Source organism: Anabrus simplex, chromosome 14 (genome assembly GCF_040414725.1).
Source record: "Anabrus simplex isolate iqAnaSimp1 chromosome 14, ASM4041472v1, whole genome shotgun sequence".
NCBI classification, from domain to species: Eukaryota; Metazoa; Arthropoda; class Insecta; order Orthoptera; family Tettigoniidae; genus Anabrus; species Anabrus simplex.
In genome coordinates, this window is record NC_090278.1 from 69,585,071 (window position 1) to 69,604,898 (window position 19,828).

General features: G+C 38.7%; 2 protein-coding genes across 4 annotated transcripts in view; one reads left to right on the plus strand and one right to left on the minus strand.

The window, feature by feature from the left end:
- The window catches only part of LOC136885495 (zinc finger protein 184), a 132,099-nt gene that overhangs the window by 54,281 nt on the left and 57,990 nt on the right, over positions 1-19,828 (plus strand). Inside the window, exon 2 of one of the 2 annotated variants that reach the window (XM_067158074.2) lies at positions 3,463-3,662. The exons of the other annotated variant lie outside the window; for it this stretch is intronic. The gene's annotated coding sequence lies outside the window, so the exon portion shown is untranslated. The remainder of the gene's footprint in view (positions 1-3,462; positions 3,663-19,828) is intronic. 2 annotated transcript variants of the gene reach the window in all.
- The window catches only part of LOC136885494 (PR domain zinc finger protein 5), a 41,854-nt gene that overhangs the window by 21,627 nt on the left and 399 nt on the right, over positions 1-19,828 (minus strand). Inside the window, exons 2-4 of one of the 2 annotated variants that reach the window (XM_067158068.2) lie at positions 19,607-19,816; positions 11,236-11,346; positions 6,226-6,543 (exon numbers count right to left, since the gene is read on the minus strand). In XM_067158068.2, the coding sequence (XP_067014169.2) occupies positions 6,226-6,543; positions 11,236-11,286 (369 nt within the window). In that variant the 5' untranslated portion in view covers positions 11,287-11,346; positions 19,607-19,816. The remainder of the gene's footprint in view (positions 1-6,225; positions 6,544-11,235; positions 11,347-19,606; positions 19,817-19,828) is intronic. The other variant, XM_067158067.2, reaches the window with a different exon arrangement.

The window sequence follows — 19,828 nt, forward strand, 5'->3', positions numbered from 1 at the left end:
TAAAGCAACTTCCTTCAAACTCAACAGAGGGTGTTTCATGTTCTATCCCTGATCGATATGAGTCGAAAGCAAGATGTATCAATCAATTTTGTCATCATCATCATCATCTTTATTTCCCGTTTCCAGCTTCCTGGGTCGGGTTGTGAATCAAGGACCTCGATTGCTGCCTGTCTCTTCACCACTCTTCTCCTTTTTTAAGTACATCTTTTGGTTTTCCTCCCCTCTTCTCTATGCACTCCCACACTCAATCTGTCCACCTCTTTCAGGGTTTTCCTTGTGGTCTCTTTCCTGTTAATTTATCTGAAAAAGTTTTTTTTGGCACTCTCTCTTCTCCCATTCTCATTATGTGCCCATACCACTTTAGCTTTGTTGTTTCTATCCTGTCTTGAAGTTTCAAGATTCCTGTCATTTTCCTTATCTCTTCCTTTCTAATCCCATCCTTTCTGGTCTTCCCCTCGATACCTCTTAGAAATTTCATCTCTGCTGCCTGTATTCTACTCTCCTTTTGTTTTGCTTTAGTCCATGATCCAGCTGCATAGGTTAGTATGGGTTCATAATAGGTTGAATATAATACTTTCTTACATTTCTTTGGGACATGTTGGTTCCACAAAATACCCCTTACTCTGGCAGAAGCTGCTTGCTTGTTGTATTCTTTTCCCAATTTCCTCGGTTATTTTTCCATCTTCTGTGATCACACTTCCCAAGTACTTGTAACTTTTAACCACTTCAAGAATTTTACCATTAAGTTTTATCTTTCCTCTTCCTTCCTTCCCCTTGTCATCACTATTGTTTTTCTTTTCTCTGTGCTTACTTTCATCCCAAATTTTTCTATTTCTTGATTCAGTACATCCACTTGTTACGCACTTCCATTTCATCCTCGCCCCCATATCACAATATCATCTGCAAACAACATGGCTTTTGTTGTCTGTCTTCCTAATCTCTGTTTAATGTTCTTATGAATTTCATCCATGACTATGATGAATAGTATGGGAGATAGTATATTTCCCTGTTGGAGACCGGTTTCAACATTAAACCATTTTGTTTTTCCTATACTAGTCTTCACACTACCAACACAGTTTTTGTACATAGCTTTTATCATCTGCACTTCCACTCTGTTAACTTATTTTTTCCTTAATATGTCCCATACCAACTGTTTGGGCACACTGTCATAAGCTTTTCCAATGTCAATAAATGTCATCACTATGACTTTTCCAAACTCCCACCTTTTCTCCATCATATGACTTAATGTAAAAATCAGGTCAAACATTGATCTGTCTTTCCTAAAACCATACTTTTTTTCTTCTTCTTCTTCCATTTTTCCTTCTAGCTTCCTCTCCACTCTTCCTTCCAATATCTTAGCTAAATGGGCAATAAGGGTGATCCCTCTGTAGTTATTGCATTCCTTTTTATCACTTTTTTCAAATATCAGGATAATTAAACCCTTTTCCCATTCTTCTGGGATCTCTTTCTTCCTCCAGAATATTCTAAATAATCTATACAGCCACTGCAGCCCATATCTAGTTATTTTTTCTAAACCATGTATTGCCAAAAAATTAATCCATTCCTTCTACAAAAATCTATTACCAAATCTCTTTTTTATCATCTTGTCTCCCATAACTATTATTAGTTATAATTATGCAACAGAGATGGCAGGAAAGAACACAACTTCTCGATTCACAAGGTGAAAAGGGATCCCGGGAAACAAGCTGTGATGCATGTGTAATAGCCGTTATAACTTCCGCCTGCACCGGCCGTTTGTGATGTGCCAGCATTTGCCTGGTGTGAAAATGGGAATCTCTTGTAGTCGTCAGCCAGATGTGCTGTACCAAAGAGGTTCAACCCAGTTATATTCTTGATAATATCCAACCATCGAGTGCAAACTCATGCACGATCTTTTTTGCCAGGAACATTTCCAAGAATGATCAGTTTTTCCTATGCTGCCATATCCATGTCACATAGTGTGCCCAAAGAATTGTAAAACTCTTTGTTTACATACTGGTTGATAAGCTGATTCAGGGGTTGAGCTGATTTATAGTGGAATTATTCGTGTGAAATGCTGTCCTGTGTATGCATAACATTCTCTGCCAGCACCATATTTAACCCATGGCCCTCCTTTTTTTTTCTTTCTTCTGAACACTCCTGCCTCTATGGCACCATTTAAGAATCTGCTTACAGAGGGATAATAGATAGCACAAACATATGGACAGCATATTTATAAATATCAAATAAATTATCTCAAACAGTTACTTTTTATCTGTAATTTTGCATTGTGTGGAACCCCCTAAAAATCCTTTGAATTCAGGAAGAGTAAAATCTATCCACGTCATCCAAATAGTCTCACGTCTGAGGGGCATAACCTTTTGAAGGTTTACAGTGGCACACCGGTTAGTCTCGCATACAATTTCCAACAATAACTTGCCAGTCATGAATAATTGGAAAAGCCCAAGTTCACTCTTAAGATTAGTCCCTTGCCGTGGATTATAACTTGACATAGGGCCCAAGTTCGTGGCACGGTATTCCCTCGAACCATTAGTAGAGGTACCAGCACTGCCATTTAGCATATTTTCCTCATTATCAGGATCTTCATCACTCAACTTACCAACACAATCCAGTTCTGCAATATCTCCCTCACCACTGAATTGAAAATCACTCTCACTGTTGATGAAATCAATGTCACTTTCATCTAAAAGTCTGGTTATTTCCTTCTCATGCTGCTCGAGTTATATAAGGAAGAAAATAATGTTAGGCATTGCCCGACATAGGATCTATGCGGGATACTCTCGTTGTTGGACATGGCCCGCCGTGTGAGTACTAAGGGTCAACACATTGAAGAGTGAGCAGATGAAGTTAGATCTTACACTGTGTACTAAGCATTTCAGCGCGTTTTCACATTTTTATACAAAAATAACTGATAACCTTACTTACAGTCACAAACTTATTTTGGATTCAGCAACGTATGACCTATGCGTTCATACCTTCTTTTTCAAAATTGGAGCAAAAACTACTAACATTTGTAAATAAATTTAAAAAGCCTTTTTTCTACTTTAATTTTTTTTTTAATTTTCATAATGAATATTAAAAACATGAAGTTACATATTCACACACACCATGACACATTTATGAAACATAACATACATTCTAATCACTGAGAAATGGAAAAATGACATTAATTGTGGAAAGGGGTTCCAGTCGTCGGCTACACAAGACCATGCAGCTATGAAGCTGCCTTGGTAGTACCAACTTAGTATCGTAATAGAATTCCGATTCCGATGATGTGCTGCTACCTGGTATTTTTTTAATGACTACAAGCACTGCTGAATGTGTTCCAGTACTCTGTTAACATTTGTAGTATAAGCAATAGAACTCAATGCTGTATGTCGCTTGTCCTCTATGGAACATTACCATCAACATACGGGGTACGTCACTTGTCTGCAAAGTGTTAAAAGAATCGATTTTTTTCAGCTCTGTAGCACAAACTGTCCATATCACTGCACCGCAGGAGAAAACTGGAAATAGCAGACTGGATACTACTCTCATTTTCAGTGGTAACAAGGTACAGCGATCCTTCCATAAAGGGACAAATTTGTCATTACATTTCTGGCAATAGCTGTTCCCTTAATCTCAGAAGCCCAGCTACCTGAAGTGGAAATCACTGAATGAAGGTATGAAATTAAAGACGTTCTCCAGCACCTTGAAATTGTCTGTGCTGACTAATTTCTTCGCTCTATCAACAATCATTATTTTGGTCTAGTTCATGCTAATTTGTAGTCTGGGGGCCGTTGACCTAGATGTTAGGCTCCTTTAAACAACAAGCATCATCATCATCATCATCATCATCATCATCAATTTGTAGTTCCATTTGGGCACTGACATTTTTGACATGAGAAATGAGCTGTGCAATTTTCTTCTCATGAGTAGCAATGAGTGCATAACGCAATTTGATATTTTCTTACCAACAACAAGAAATCCACCATCCCATCTCTCAAGCGTAGCTCTCATGATGTACTCCCCATAGATACTGAAGAGCACGGGTGACAATATACCACAATTATGCGTAAGTTTTTATCGGTTTTTGTGCAGAAGAAAACACGTAATTTTTAAGGGAAATTCATTCTTTGTTTATTGGCCATTGGCTTTTACACACTTCAACCATCTTTCAGGTGATTTATTGATATCATGCCAGATAAACGAGTTGTCTTTTGTGGCAAACCATTCGTCGAGCCATTTTCCAACTCCCTCCAAATTGCTGAAGTGCTGCTCTGCGAGCGTGTGCCCCATTGATGCGAAGTGGTGATAGATGGCGCCGGGTCAGGGCAGTACGGCGGGTGCAGAAGATGTCCCATCCAAGCGATTTCAAGGTGTCTTTCACTGGTTTCGCTAAGTGAGACGGCGCACTGTCGGGTAACAAAATCACTCTGCGATGTCTTCTGGTCCATTCCGGTCATCTTTCGATCAAAGTGTGATTTAAATTAATCATTTGTTGGAGGTAGTGTTGTGCATTAACGGTTTCACCGGGCTTCAAGAGTTATACACAATACCGTTCTGGTCCCACCAAGCACAAAACATATTGAAATCACTGTCAAAACCATCTCTCACCTATTCTAATCGATGCAGCGTGTTCACCATATGCTTCTATCAGCAAACAATGACTTTCCACAGCCTTTTTCTTTTGATTAAATAACAAAAGCAATGCATGCCGCAAATGTTCTTTTTCAGGCACAAACGTCGACATGATCACTCAACTTGTGTGTGTTGGTAGGTTAATGTCAGATGAACAAACTGACGTGAGTGTCAAATTCATTCGCTGCATACCGTTTGCTGGTGCCATCTCTAAGTGAAACCGGAAAAGACTTATGCATACACCTGTTACAGCCCTCTTGGACACCTTTCTGGATCTTGAAATTCCCAGACAGTTTGCCACTTACTTTAACCACAGCTTAGTTGGCTTTATACAAATTCCTTATCAGCCAAACCCGTTGTACAGGAACACACATTTACAACAAAACTTGTCACATTTTCTCCAACTGTGGGTGGGGGCAGTAGATTAACAACCACGGTATCCTCTACCTGTCGTAAGAGGCAATGAAAAGAGGCCCCAGTGGCTCAATCAATTTATTACTATTGAACTATTGATCTGCATTGAGGGCAGTCGCCCAGGTAGCAGATTCCCTATCTGTTGTTTTCTTAGCCTTTTCTTGAATGATTTCAAAGTAATTGGAAATTTATTGAACACATCCCTTGGTAAATTATTCCAATCACTAACTCCCATTCCTCCTATAAACGAATATTTGCCAAAATTTGTCCTCATGAATTCCTACTTTACCTTCATATTGTGATCTTTCCTACTTTTAAAGACACAACTCAAGCTTATTTGTCTAATAATGTCATTCCACGCCATCTCTCCATTGACAGCTCGGAACATACCACTTAATAACAACATAGTTGGTCCATTAATGGACATTATAAATTTTTAAAGCGGATAAGTCATTCCTGGTAGCCAGCGTTTCGCCTCAGTGTGCTAAGTTGGACTCATCAGTTGGTAAATAGCACACCTACCAAGACACATGGCTAGTGCATACCTTGGAGGCCACTGCGTAGACTACTTGGAGCCAGCGGCAGTGTCAATGCACTACGAGAGACTTTGTCTCGATTCAAAAATCGATGCCTGCCTGGCCATCAAATGATATAGATGTTGATTCCTTGATTCCCATAGGAAACCTGAAGTATTTGTCCCGAATGAGTGAATTTATAATACCAATACAGTTGGTCCATTATTGGACATTATAAATCTTCCATCTAACTCATTCCTGGTTGCCACCATTTCGACCCAGTGTGCTAAGTTGGGCTCATCAGTTGGTAAATAGCACACCTACCAAGACGCATGGCTAGAGCATATCGTGGAGGCCAGTGCGTAGGCTACTTGGAGCCACCGGCAGTGCCAATGCACTATGAGAGACTTAAATCCTAAGTGTACATAAAGGCAAACATAAAATATGTAGAAAATAAAGGGTGTGTTTACGTATTCACAAAATTAGCATAATTGTTTAGGTAAACTGCGTGCTGACTTGACGTTCTGTGGTGCCGCCTCAGTCACTTCCCACCTCCTCCCACCTCACTGGTGCTACAGCTCAGCATCAATGCTGCTGCCGGGGCTGGCCTAAGCCCTGTTGGTGCCTCAGTCAGAAAGGCCTGATATAGGAAGAAGAGTTAAAAATAACAACTTACCTCATTCTCATCTTTTGCTTCTTGTTTGATCCAGACAGTCACTATTGATGACTGAGTCAGTCTTGAATCACCTCCAGTTTCTGGTATTCTAACATCTGCAAATGCCTCACTTGCACTGTGAAAGATTTCCCTATATTCTTTTCTTGGTGGGGTTGTCTTTTCAGTTTTAGTATCAGAAACAATGTCACTTATAATTTCAACCTGTCTCATTTCTCCGTCAGGTACTGGATCCAATTCTTCTGTTTTGATGCTTGGAATAACCTGTGTAGCCATATCTTGCACAACGTTGATAACTGTACCTCCTCCAGGGTCGGGTACCTAATAAAATAAGAAAAATACTTATTAATGATGAAGGACAAGCTCATTAATCTATATATATATATATATATATATATAAAATAACTTGTCCTGACTGACTGACTAACTGATTCATCATCGCCGAGCTAAAACTTTTTCTTTTTGCTAGTTGCTTCACGTCGCACTGACGCAGATAGGTCTTATGGCGATGATGGGACAGGAAAGTGCTAGGAATAGAAAAGAAGCGGCTGTCGCCTTAATTAAGGTACAGTCCCAGCATTTGCCTGGTGTGAAAATGGGAAACCACGGAAAACCATCTTCAGCGCTGCCGACAGTGGGGTTCGAACCCTCTATCTCCCGAATACTGGTTACTGGCCACACTTAAGCGACTGCAGCTATCGAGCTCGGTGAGCCAAAACTACTGGACATAAAGAAATGAAATTTTGGGAATACATTCATATTAACATGTAGGTGCTCGCTAAGGGAAGATTTTTGGATATTCTGTCGCTAAGGGGGCGAAAATGGGAGTGAATTTTTAAAATAAGGACATCTATAACTCAAAAACTTAAAAGTTTACAGATGTAAAAATTGGTATTTGGAATCTTCTTTAAAAATAAACAAACACTTGTTTTTTTTCTTTTCACAATATCCCATTAAAGGAGCTGAAAAAGGGAGAAAAGGGGTTTTACACATTTTATGAGGAGACTTATATCTCAAGAACTGAAGATGTTACAGACCGGAAAATTGAAATTGGAATCTCCTTTGAAAATAAATGAACACATATTTTTGTGTTTTTGGATAATCCGATGAATAGGGGGTGAACAGGAGTGACAAACCGGGTGAATTTGTAAAAAGACAATATCTGTAAATTATCTCAGACACATTCAAAAGATTACGTGTTTCTTTACTTTGAAAGAAAATTCCATATACAAATTTTCATGTATGTAGCATCTTCATTTTTTTAGATATAACATTTCAACATTACAGATTTGAAAACTGGTATTTTGAATTTCCTGTAAATGTAAAGAAACATAAATATTTTTTAGGAAAATCCACTTGAGGGGAACTGATAAAGGGGGCAAATTTTTAAAATTAACGCATCTACAGTATATCTCAAAAACTAAACATGTTGGAGATGTGAAAATTGGTATTTGGAATCTCCCCTAAAAATAAGGAAACACGTATTCTTTGGTTTTCGGAAAAAAATTCTTAACGGGGGCAGGGGAATTGAAAAATTAGTTGAATTTTTTGTATGAGAATGTATATATACCAAAAAAATCTAAAGATGTTACAAACGTGAAAACTGGTATTTGGAATCTCTTTTAAAAATAAAGAAACACGCATTTGGTGGGGGAATCAACTTGGTAGGGTGGGGGGGAATGAAAACTGAGATGAAATGCTTTTACGAGGGTACATATATCTCAAAAAGTGAAGATGTTACAGTCGTGATAACTGGTATTTGGAAGCTCTTTTAAAGAAACGGGTACTGTTTGTTTTTTGGAAAATTCACTTGAGTGGGGAGTGTGAAAGGATGTAAAAAAAATTGAATTCTTCTTCTGGAGAAACTTATATCTCAAAACTGAAGGTTACAGATGTGGAAATTGATATTTGGAATCTCCTTTAAAAATAAGGAAACACGCATTTTTTTTGGGTGGGGGGAAACCAACTTAACGAGCGGGGATGGAGTGAAAAAGGAGTTGAATTGTTTTCATGAGGATACTTATATCTAAAAAACTGAAGATGTTACATACATGAAAATCTGTATATGGAATTTTCTTTCAAAGTAAAGAAACACGTAATCTTTTGTTTTTGGATAATCTACTTAAGGGGAGGGAATTAATTGAAAAATTGGTTGAATACTTTGTATGAGGATACTTATATCTCAAAAACTGAAAATGTTACAGATATGAAAATTAGTATTTGAAATCTAATTTAAAAATAAAGAAACACGCATTTCGGGGAGGGGGGTTGGGAAATCAACTTGGGGCGGGGGCGGTAAGAAAGGAGTTTAATTCCTTTTTATGAGAATATATATATTTCAAAACTGAAGATGTTACAGTCATGATAACAAGCATTTGAAAGCTCCTTTATAAATAAAGAAACAAGTTTGTTTGGTTTTTGGAAATGTCACTAAAGGAGAGGGGGGGGGGGGGGGGGAGAGTGTAAGGAAGTGAAAAATTTATTTCTTTTTATGGAGAAACTTATGTCTAAAAAACTTAAGGTTACACACGTGAAAATCTGTATTTGGAATCGCCTTAAAAACACGCATTTTTTCGAGGGGGGGGGGTCAACTTAATGGGCTGGGGTGAAAAAGGAGTTGAATTCTTATTATGAGGATACTTATAACTCAAAAACTGAAGATGTTATAGGCATGAACATGTGTATTTTGAATCTTATTTCAAAGAAAAGAAACAAGTGTTCTTTTGTCTTCGGAAAATCCACTTAAGGGGAGTAAATGATTTGGAAAATTTGTTGAATTCTTTGTGTGAGGATACTTATATCTTAGAAACTGAAGATGTTACAGACGTGAAAATTGGTATTTGGAATCTCCTTTAAAAATAAACATGTATTTTTGTTTTCGGAAAATAAACTTAGATGTGGGTGAGGGTGGGGAAAGGACTGACAAAGGGGTTGAATTCTTTTTATGGGGATACTTGTGTATACCTCAAAAACTGAAGATGTTACAGGTGTGGGAGTAGGTATTTGAAATCTCCTTTAAAAATAAAGAAACACGTATTTATTTTTTCGACTTGAGTTGAGATTGTTTTTCACATGTACAGTTCTATGTCGCATGGTCGTCTCAGCCCCAAAAAGTAATACCACAAACATGGTTTACAAAGATTTGCCGGGGTAAATAAAACTCAATTTTTATACTTGAGGAATTTTCAGATAATGTCTTAGTACAATGGAGAGGAATGATTACTTTGATCAAACTATTAAGTCCACGCGAGCAAAGCTGCGGGTAATTGCTAGTAATATATAAACAGCAATTATTGTAACAGAAAGGTAGAGAGCCAACAAACAACACCGTGCCTGTCTGAGAACAGTGACGTGCACAACAGTAGGTTCTCAGACACAGGTAAGAGTTCACGTCTAGTTTCCTGGTTTAACCTAATGCTAATGAAATGGCGGGTGTTTCCTCGAACATCAAAGATAGAGTCTTGCATGTACAGAGTGAACTAATTCTTCTAATTCTTCTGTACACAAAGGCAAATCAAAAATAAAGGGGAATTTGATTGTACCGCTGCTGTTTTTCCGTGGTTTCCCATTTTCACACCAGGCAAATGCTGGGGCTGTAACTTTATTAAGGCCACAACCGCTTCCTTCCCATTCCTAGCCCTTTCCTACCCCATTGTCACAATAAGATCTGTGTCAGTGCGACGTAAAGCAATTTGAAAAAAAAATCAAATTAATTTCATGCTGAATTAGTATACAGGAGCTGTGGGAAGTGGAAGTGCACAGCTAGCTGCTGGTATGTATCTGTACCTATTAGAAGACAGGTGTGAACCACATGTTAAGTATGGCTGCAAGTGCAACAAATTACGCTCATTCACAACTAAGGAAAAGCAATGTGATATTGAAGAAGCATCAAATATTGGAAATCGTTCAGCAGGAAGAAGGTATGATATCAACAAAAAATTGTACAGCACTTGTGACTGGAGAGAAAGTAAAACTCAGCATCAAGAAATAAATAGTAGTCACCAGCATTTTGTGTCCAAAAAATGAAGCACCTTCATGTTGAAAATAGGTTGTAAGATTAAATGAATGGAAAGAGGTAATATGGATATGCAGTTATAAGTGAAATGTGCCAGCTAGAAGCTTTAGCTATAGCTAGGCAACTAAGCATCATCACAGGCTTTTTTACAATTTGCCTTATGAAGCAACGACACGGACATGTCTTAAGGCAATGGTGGGAGAGGAAAATAGGAAAGGGCTAGGTGTAGGAACGAAGCAACCGTGGCCATAAGGAACAGCCCCAGCATTTGCCTGGTGTGAAAATGGGAAACCACAGAAACCTATCTTCAGTGCTGCTGACAGAGCGTTTCATACCCATGATCTAAATGCAAGCCGATAGCTGCATGACCCAAACTGCACAGTCGCTTGGTCAGTGCAGCAACTATATTTCTTGCAGAAACTTATACATATTACTTATTTTTGGACACAAGAAAGCTAACTCTATTTTTTTTTTTTTTTTTTAAACAGCAAACAACCAAAATATGAAATACTTATAATCTTTCATGTCTAGGTGCCCTTAAGCTCGTCTTGTTACATTCTCTCCAAGCTGGCGAATTACAATTTCCAAGAAGATTTTACTCAATGAACCTGTGCGCTCACGATAGATTTTTTTATAGTCTGCGTTGAAACGGAAGTGTTTTGGTAGAGGACTAAGAATTTTCCAACTACGGGGCTGCAGTGGTCTCATATAATCCCACTCACTCAATGTGCTCCATCCGTAGAAATTTCACTCTGTTAAATGTCACTTGCACCAGGTCAAAATGTTCTAACTTCATAAAAATGACTGCACTGGAAACAATTTCTCTTCTAAGATGGACTGTATATTCACTTATGACTCAAAAGGATTTACTTGTCTACAAAAATACATGAATCTTGGCCAGGATTAAAACCAACACCTTGGCCTTTTAAAATTAACACGACAACTTAGAACTTGTCAATTTCTATGACTAAAAAATGTGTAATGTGTGTGTAACTCACGATAAATGGCTCCTCTGACCATACAGGTTCAATCTTGATGTCCATGGACATAGTTGCCAATATCTGGTCTACATAACAACTGAAGCAAGCTCAAATGTTGAAAGAAGAAAACTGAAAGATAAAAATATATTATTAAGTCAAGAATAAAATAAACAAGAAGCGAAAGCTAACTAACTAACTAACTAAATAAATAAATAAATAAATAAATAAATAAATAAATAAATAAATAAATAAATAAATAAATAGATAGGCTAGATAGATAGATAGATAGATAGATAGATCGATATGTATGCAGGGCTGTTGCCCAGGTGGCAGATTATCTATCAATTGCTTACCTAGTATTTGGTTTAATGATTTCAAAGAACTTGGAAATTAATTGAACATTTCCCTTGATAAATTGTTTCAATCCCTAATTCCTCTTCCTATGAAAATTTGCCCAATTTGTCCTCTTTCAACTTTATCTTCATATTATGATCTTCCCAATCTTTAAAAGCTCCACTCAAGATTATTTTTCTACTAATGTCATTCCATGCCATCTCTCCAATGACAGCTCTTAACATACTGTTTAGTCTAGCAGCTCATCTCCTTACTCTCAATTCTTCCCAACCCAAAGTTTGCAACATTTTCATAATATTACTCCTTTGGGATTAAGGATAGATTATTAAAATCAATCAAAGGCATTTATATTGACAACTGGGCTGCAGAGGGAATTGATGGTAGAATGAGCTCTTGGTTCAGGGTACATACAGGGGTTAGACAATGCTGTAATCTTTCACCTCTGCTGTTTGGAGTTTACATGGATCATCTGCTGATAGGTATAAAGTGGCAGGGAGGGATTCAGTTAGGTGGAAATGTAGTAAGCAGTCTGGCCTATGTTCACGATTTGGTCTTAATGGCAGATTGTGCCGAAAGCCTGCAGTCTAATATCTTGGAACTTGAAAATAGGTGCAATGAGTAAGTTATGAAAATTAGCCTTTCAAAGACTAAACTGATAACAGTAAGTAAGAAATCGAAGAGAACTGAATGTTAGATTGGTGATACAAAGCTGGAATAGGTAGATAATTTCAAGTATTCAGGATGTGTTCTCCCAGGATGGTAGTATAGTAAGCAAGATTGAATCAAGGTGCAATAAAACTAATGTAGTGAGCTCGCAGTTGTGATGAACAGTATTATGTAAGGAGGAGGACAGCTCCCAGACGAATCTATCTTTACATCGGTCTGTTTTGAGACCAACTTTGCTTTACGGGATCGAAAGCTGGGTGGACTCAGGATATCTTATTCATAAGTTAGCGTAACAGATATGAAAGTAGCGAGGATGATTGCTGGTAGAAACAGGTGGGGACAATGGCAGGAGGGTTCTTGGAATGAGCAGATAAAGGCTAAGTTAGGAATGAACTTGATGAAGCAGTGGGCATAAACCGGCTTCGGTGGTGGGGTCATGTGAGGCGAATGGAAGACGATAGGTTACCTAGGAGAATAATGCACTCTGGCATGGAGGGTAAGAGGAGTAGAGGGAGACCAAGACGACGACGGTTAGACTCAGCTTCTAATGATTTAAAGATAAGAGGTATAGAACTAAATGAGGCCACAGCACTAGTTGCAAATAGAGGATTGTGGTGACGTTTAGTAAATTCACGGAGGCTTGCAGATTGAACGCTGAAAGGCATAACGGTCTATAATGAAAATGTATGTACTCCTTTTTCGGAAATCAACCATAACACAGTGTGCTGCTTTTCCTTTGGATCTTTTGCAGTTCTCGCAAGTAATCCTCGTATGGGTTCCATGCACTGGAACCATACTTTAATTGTGGTCTTACCAGGCAATTATTTGCCACATCCTTTTTTTTTTTTTTTTTTTTGCTAGTTGCTTTACGTCGCACCGACACAGATAGGTCTTGCGGCGACGATGGGACAGGGAAGGGCTAAGAGTGGGAAGGAAGCGGCCGTGGCCTTAATTAAGGTACAGCCTCCCAGCATTTGCCTGGTGTGAAAATGGGAAACCACGGAAAACCATTTTCAGGGCTGCCGGCAGTGGGGTTCGAACCTACTATCACCCGAATACTGGATACTGGCCGCACTTAAGCGACTGCAGCTATCGAGCTCGGTGCCACATCCTTTACATTTATTTTTTTCTGCTTTATATCACACTAACACAGGTAGGTCTTATGGCGACAATGGGATAGGAAGCAGCTAGGAGTCAGATGGAAGTGACCGTGGCCTGATATTAAAATGCGAAACAATGGACTATAACAAAGACCACAATCTTAATGATGCCACTGAGGCAAAAAAATCCTTTATATGAGCTAACTCCAAAGTTATTAGGTATTGTGAATTTGAAACATAACACATTCCCGCAGACTTTTAGAACTTTTTGCTCTAAAGCTACCACCACCTCGCCAAATGTTAGGCCCGCCCATCCTGCCCCTAACAGCCCTCTAACAACAACATCTGCGCGCAAGAATCCGCCCATGCTTCCTCCCCCCACACCTCCCCCCTCGGTATCCTTCACCGTCTCAGCCACACCGTTATAATACTAGAAGTAGAAAGGTCAGTCAAGCTAGCATTGCTGGAACAGTCTGATGTACTTAACACTCACCGTACGAGTAAGTACCGCCTTAGGCATTTTTGACGTATGGGAAGTCTCATGCACATTACCATTCAACCAGCTCTCTAACATTTTGTTTCAGGTAAAACTCTATCATTTCTTTGAACAAATATTTCAACAGGGATAATAATTCGCACTTGACTGTCTTTTGGAGCCAATTGATTACCGTACCAACATAGTTAAACACTGACATCAGCTAGCTTTGACACCTCAACATTTTATCAGTAGCAATGTCTCCTACAAGAAGTCCCATCTTCTTTTCTACGACTTTCTGATAAATCAACCGTATATATTTTAACACAATTGATACGTTCACACTTCTATTTTAAATAACTGACATTGATTTTCCTATCTTGAACTCAAGTTATGGGAGTGGAACAAATATTCTCCTTGGATGATTGTGCTTTTACACTCAAGGCTGTCGTAGTCCTAATGGTGTATAAGAAGAGGACCCATTTTAGTTTTAAACACTCAAATATTCGAGATTAACAACATCATAATCATCAAAACTGTTAATTCACAGTATATTTTAACATACTTTCTGTGCATTAACATTTTAGATGTTATAGTATAACATTTTATGAGATCACTGTCCAACATTTTACTGTATAGCTTTTAAGATTAGAAAGATCCCATATCCAATAATTTTAAGATTGAGATAGGCTGATGATGCCTGTAAAAAAGGGTGAAACATGTACCTATGATTTTTAAGTATTATGTATAAATTTTAACCACATGAAATAGTGGATTGTATTGTATTGAAAAGGTGGATCCATAAATATTATAATATTTTTTATATAAACCATGGACTTTCGACAGTAGGGTTCGAACCCACTATCTCCCCAATGCAAGCTGATACCTACGTGACCCAAACTGCGTGGCCACTTGCTCGGCCTTTAAAAACTTACTACAATCCCCAAATACCCTCATAGAGGTCTGTATCCTTTATTTACAACCTCGTTAATGTGATTACCCCAATGAAGATCTTTCCTTATATCAACACCTAGGTACTTACAGTGTTATCCATGAAGTACTTTCAGCCCAACAACGCAGTAATTAAGACTTGAGAAGACTTTTCTTCTCGGTGAAACTTGCTACTTGAATTTTCATCCCATTTACCATTATTATTATTATTATTATTATTATTATTTTTACAATTTGTTTTACGTCACACCGACACAGACAGGTCTAATGGTGATGATGGGATAGGAAAGGCCTAGGAGCGAGAAGGAAGCAGCTGTGGCCTTAATTGAGGTACAGCCTGGTGTGAAAATTGGAAACCATGGAAAACCATCTTCAGGGCTGGCGACATTGGGGTTCGAACCCACTATCTCCCAGATGCAAGCTCACAGCTGTGCGCCCCTTACCGCACGGCCAACTTGCCCGGTCATTATCTGCTGTCCATCTCAAAACATTGTCTCTTCTTCCAATCGCTCACAATCCTGTAATTTAGTTACTATTTTATACTGTATAATATCGTCTGCAAAAAGCCTTATCTGTGATTCCAGTTCTTTACTTGTATCATTTATATAAGGAAACATAATAATAATAATAATAATAATAATAATGGTGTATGGCCTCCGGAGAGGCCTGGTGCAGGTCTTTCGAGCTGACTCTGTATAGGTGACCTTTGCGTCTATAAAGATGGGTCCTACCTGTGATGAATTTTAATGAAGACGGCACACACATACAGCCCCCGAGCCATCGGAATTAATCAATGAAGATTAAAATTCCCAACCCGGCCGGGAATCGAACCCGCACCCTCTGCACCAAAGACCAGCACGCTAACCATTTAGCCATGGAGCTGGAGATAAGAAAACAAAGATTCAATAATACTGCCCAGCAGGATCCCTCTCTTAATCATTACAGGATCAAATAACACTTCGCCTACTCTAATACTCTGAGTTCCATTTTCTAGAAATGTAACCATCTATTCAACCACTCTTTTGTCTAGGCCAATAACCATTATTTCCATCAGCAGTCTCCTATGATCTACCCTATCAAATGACTTGCATAGGTCACAATCCATTTGACCTCTTGAATCATAAATATCTGCTATATCTTGCTGATATTCTACAATAACTGGAATAACTTTTCCTGAACTCAAACTGCCTTCTAGCAAACCAGTAAGTAGTTTTGCAAACATGGCTAACATAATCAGAAATAATGGTTTTAATAATAATAATAATTGAAATAATAATAATAATAATAATAATAATAATAATAATAATAATAATAATAATAATAATAATAATAATAATAATAATAATAATGTCCTCCAATGTCCTTCCCCAATCTGCAATGTACATCATTAAGTGTCCATCCAGTGGGTTCTTGGTCTTCCCACCATCCATTTTCCTGCCACATATCTATCCAAGTTAACATAAGCTGTCCTGTTTGGCTCCATCCTTATTACATGCCCGAACCACCTCAATCTGGACAGAGTGACCCCATCTAATAATGATCTCCCAATCCCAGCTTTTTTCCTAACCACGTCATTTCTTAACTTGTCCAGTTTTCTTTTTTGAATTGTGGACCTCAGGAACTTCATCTCAAATGCTTACAACCTTGATGAGTCCTTCTTAGTGAGGGTGCAGGTTTTGATACCATAGGTTAAGATTGGTATGAAGTACTGATTGAACATCACCAGCTTTGATTCTGTTGGTACTTTGGGATCCCAGAGTAGTGTTCATACTTGCTGGTAAACATGAGAGCTCTTTTGTACTGTTTTGTACCTAGTGTGTCTCGAGATATTACACTGCCGAGGTAGGCCTACGTAAAGGTTTCCACACTTTCCACTGGATGGTTTCCTAGCATAATAATAATAATATGCACCCTCACTACATTGTCCTAGATACGAGGCTTGTAGTGGTGTCCTAACCATACACTAACCGCCAGCATCTTGGAAAGATGTAGCAATCCAACTGATGAGCCCACTGCTACACTGGGGCGAAATGCTGGTAATTTCACGATAGAAAAGGTCTCAAAAGCATAAATGTTTTTAATAACAGTCTTAAGAAAGATGTCAGTACAGGGCGAGTTGGACATGCAGTTAGATGCGCACAGCTGTGAGCTTGGATCCGGGAGGAGATAGTGGGTTCGAACTCCACTGTCGGCAGCCCTGAACATGGTTTTCCGTGGTGCTGTACCTTAAGGCACGGCCACTTCCTTCCCACTCCTAGGCCTTTCCTATCCCATTGTCGCCATAAGACCTCTCTATGTCAGTGCGATGTAGAGCAAATTATAAAAAAAGAAAAAAAAAAAAGATCTATAAGATCTATACAGACAGACAGAGAAGATCACAGACACCATACGTAAGAGGAGACTGAAGTTTTAAGGGCACCTCACAAGAATGAACGAGAGTCGGCTAAGAAAGGAAATCTTTAACTTCATCCTCAAATTAAAAGCAACTACTAAATGGGTAGAAGAAACAAGAAAAGTCATGGAGGAATTTGGCATCAATCCAAAAGAAATCTAAAATTCATAAATTCAAGGGGTTCCAGAAAAGCAAAATGTAAAGTCCAAGAACATGTGATCAGAGAAGAGGAACCACAGCAAAATGAAGTTCTGAGAGGAGAAAAGACTAACCAGCAAGTCAATTGTTTACTGTGGTCCCGGTAAAACTCCAGTCCTGGAGACAAGATTTTTTTAACGTTGTAGGTAAGTGGAAATTAATGAAATCTTACTTGGAATGCATCTCAGAGGAGAGATGTGTTCATAGCTATGTCCAGGAACCCACCACCCTGCCCCAAGAACTACATTTACTTTTATAAGCTAATGAAGAGTATTACATGCCATTTTCATGCTGGAGTAGCTACTTGCATTCCTACTGGCCAACGTAAAGCAGCACGTGATCTCATTACAAGTGTTATTTTTTTTAAATATTCACCTCTTTGTATGGAATAGGTGGGTATTAAAAAAATAACACTTGTAACATACTTTGTATTTACGTACATTTCAATACGGACCTAACATGAGAATTATAACATGTAACGTGATCTCATTCCCGTCAATTATGATAATCATAATCCGTTACCAATCCCAGCACAATAAAAACGCCCTTTTGCTTGTCCCTATATCTCAGGTCTTGTCCAGATCCTATCCTAACCGTCTGCACGGCAAGAACCAGTCCAGACCAATGGTCTTTTCCAGATTCTATCCTAACCGTCATCATGCCAAGAACCAGTCCAGACCAATCGTGTTTCCACACAAAAATATAGGCATAAGGCCGCTTCTGACCTGGGGGTGTACGCCCCCAGACCCCCGTTTCTTGTCCCTATATCACTGGCCTTGTCCAGGTCCTATCCTAACCGTCTGCACGGCAAGAACCTGTCCAGACCAATGGTGTAACAATAATCATCACCACCTCCTATCAAAGCACCACTTACTCACTAGTTCCTAAGAAGAGAGTTGGCAGCATTGACTACCACTTGACAACATCCTTCCCGAGAAGGTCGCGAGTGTGTAAACAAACGACATTCGTTCCGCGCAGGGCTAAAGTATTGATGTGGTCCAAAGTAGGCCAAAATTGAAGAAATAATAATAATAATAATAATAATAATAATAAATAAATGGGGTGACTTCCAGGTTACACCAGGCTACAATGGCAGCCACAAGGAGAGAGGTTGTGTCCTAACAGTTGTTACAGGAGAAAAGGAAGGAATAAAGTAGCCTAACTGTTCACTCAATAAATGGATACGGATCAGATGATTCTGTTTTGGCTTCTCCCAGTGATGTGAAAATGAAACTAGAACTCATGGTTCTAGTAAGAATGTAGTCATTCTGGCAGAGAGTGATAATATTACACATGAATTAGTGGTAAATTCAAGTGATATTCCATCAACTTCAACTATACTAACTTAACAGAAGATAGTGATAGTGAATAAGAGGATTCAGAAATTAATCATAATAATCTGACATGGAGAATAACAAAGACTCGAGACTCATTAACTTAGCAACTGATTCCTTCAATAAATTTATTGCTGATGACAGTATTTTTTTAATAGCCTATCAGACAAATTTGTATGCAGTACAATCTACACCAATAAAAATATGAATGCATGTAAAAATGAAATTAGCCACTTTGATGAAAAAGAGAGTCCATGGAAAAGACCAGGATGCATAAAACCAAACACCATGGCGCAGCAGCCCTGAAGGGCCATGGCCTACTAAGCGACAGCTGCTCAGCCCAAAGGCCTGCAGATTATGAGGTGTTGTATGGTCACCCCGACAAATCCTCTCGGCCGTTATTCTGGGCCTTCTACACTGGGGCTGCCATCTCACCGTCAGATAGCTCCTCAATTGTAATCAAGCAGGCTGAGTGGACCTTGTACCAGCCCTCAGACCCAGGTAAAAATCCCCAACCTGGCCACGATTTGAACCCGGGGCCTCTGGGTAAGAGGCAGGCACGCAACTCCTACACTGCAGGACCGGAACCAGAATGCAATGGAGTACCGAAAGCAAAATGTTCAAAATGCAAAATCAATCTGTCTCATGCCTAAGCCTATTTCAAATTCAGTAGCATGTGATTTTCATGCAACTGTGTCCAAATTTCAAACTCCTGTAAAAAATGACAATAATTTACTGGTGAATAATTTGTAAAAGATAAGTCACTCAGAATTAAAATCATGTATATACATAGTACTTGCTCCTTTATTTAATACATAGCCTATCTCAAGTGTTTGAAAAGTATATAAGAGTTCATACAGTTGCAGAAAACTGTGGATATCTCCCATCTATATTTTCTAACATCAGTGACACTACAAACCAAATATTAATGACTCCAAAACTTCTTCTTGTTTCTTGCAATCGTTTTTCTGAAAATTTCCTATCTCTGGTATTTTATTATGAGGTAAGAGAAGACTTCAAAAAATGGTACAAATGTCATCAGCAGCTGGTATGGGAATCTTCTGGGGGTACTTGAATGTGTGCATCACTTCCGGTTCTGATGCTGGAGATAGAAGTCTCAAACCGATATCTGCACATATGA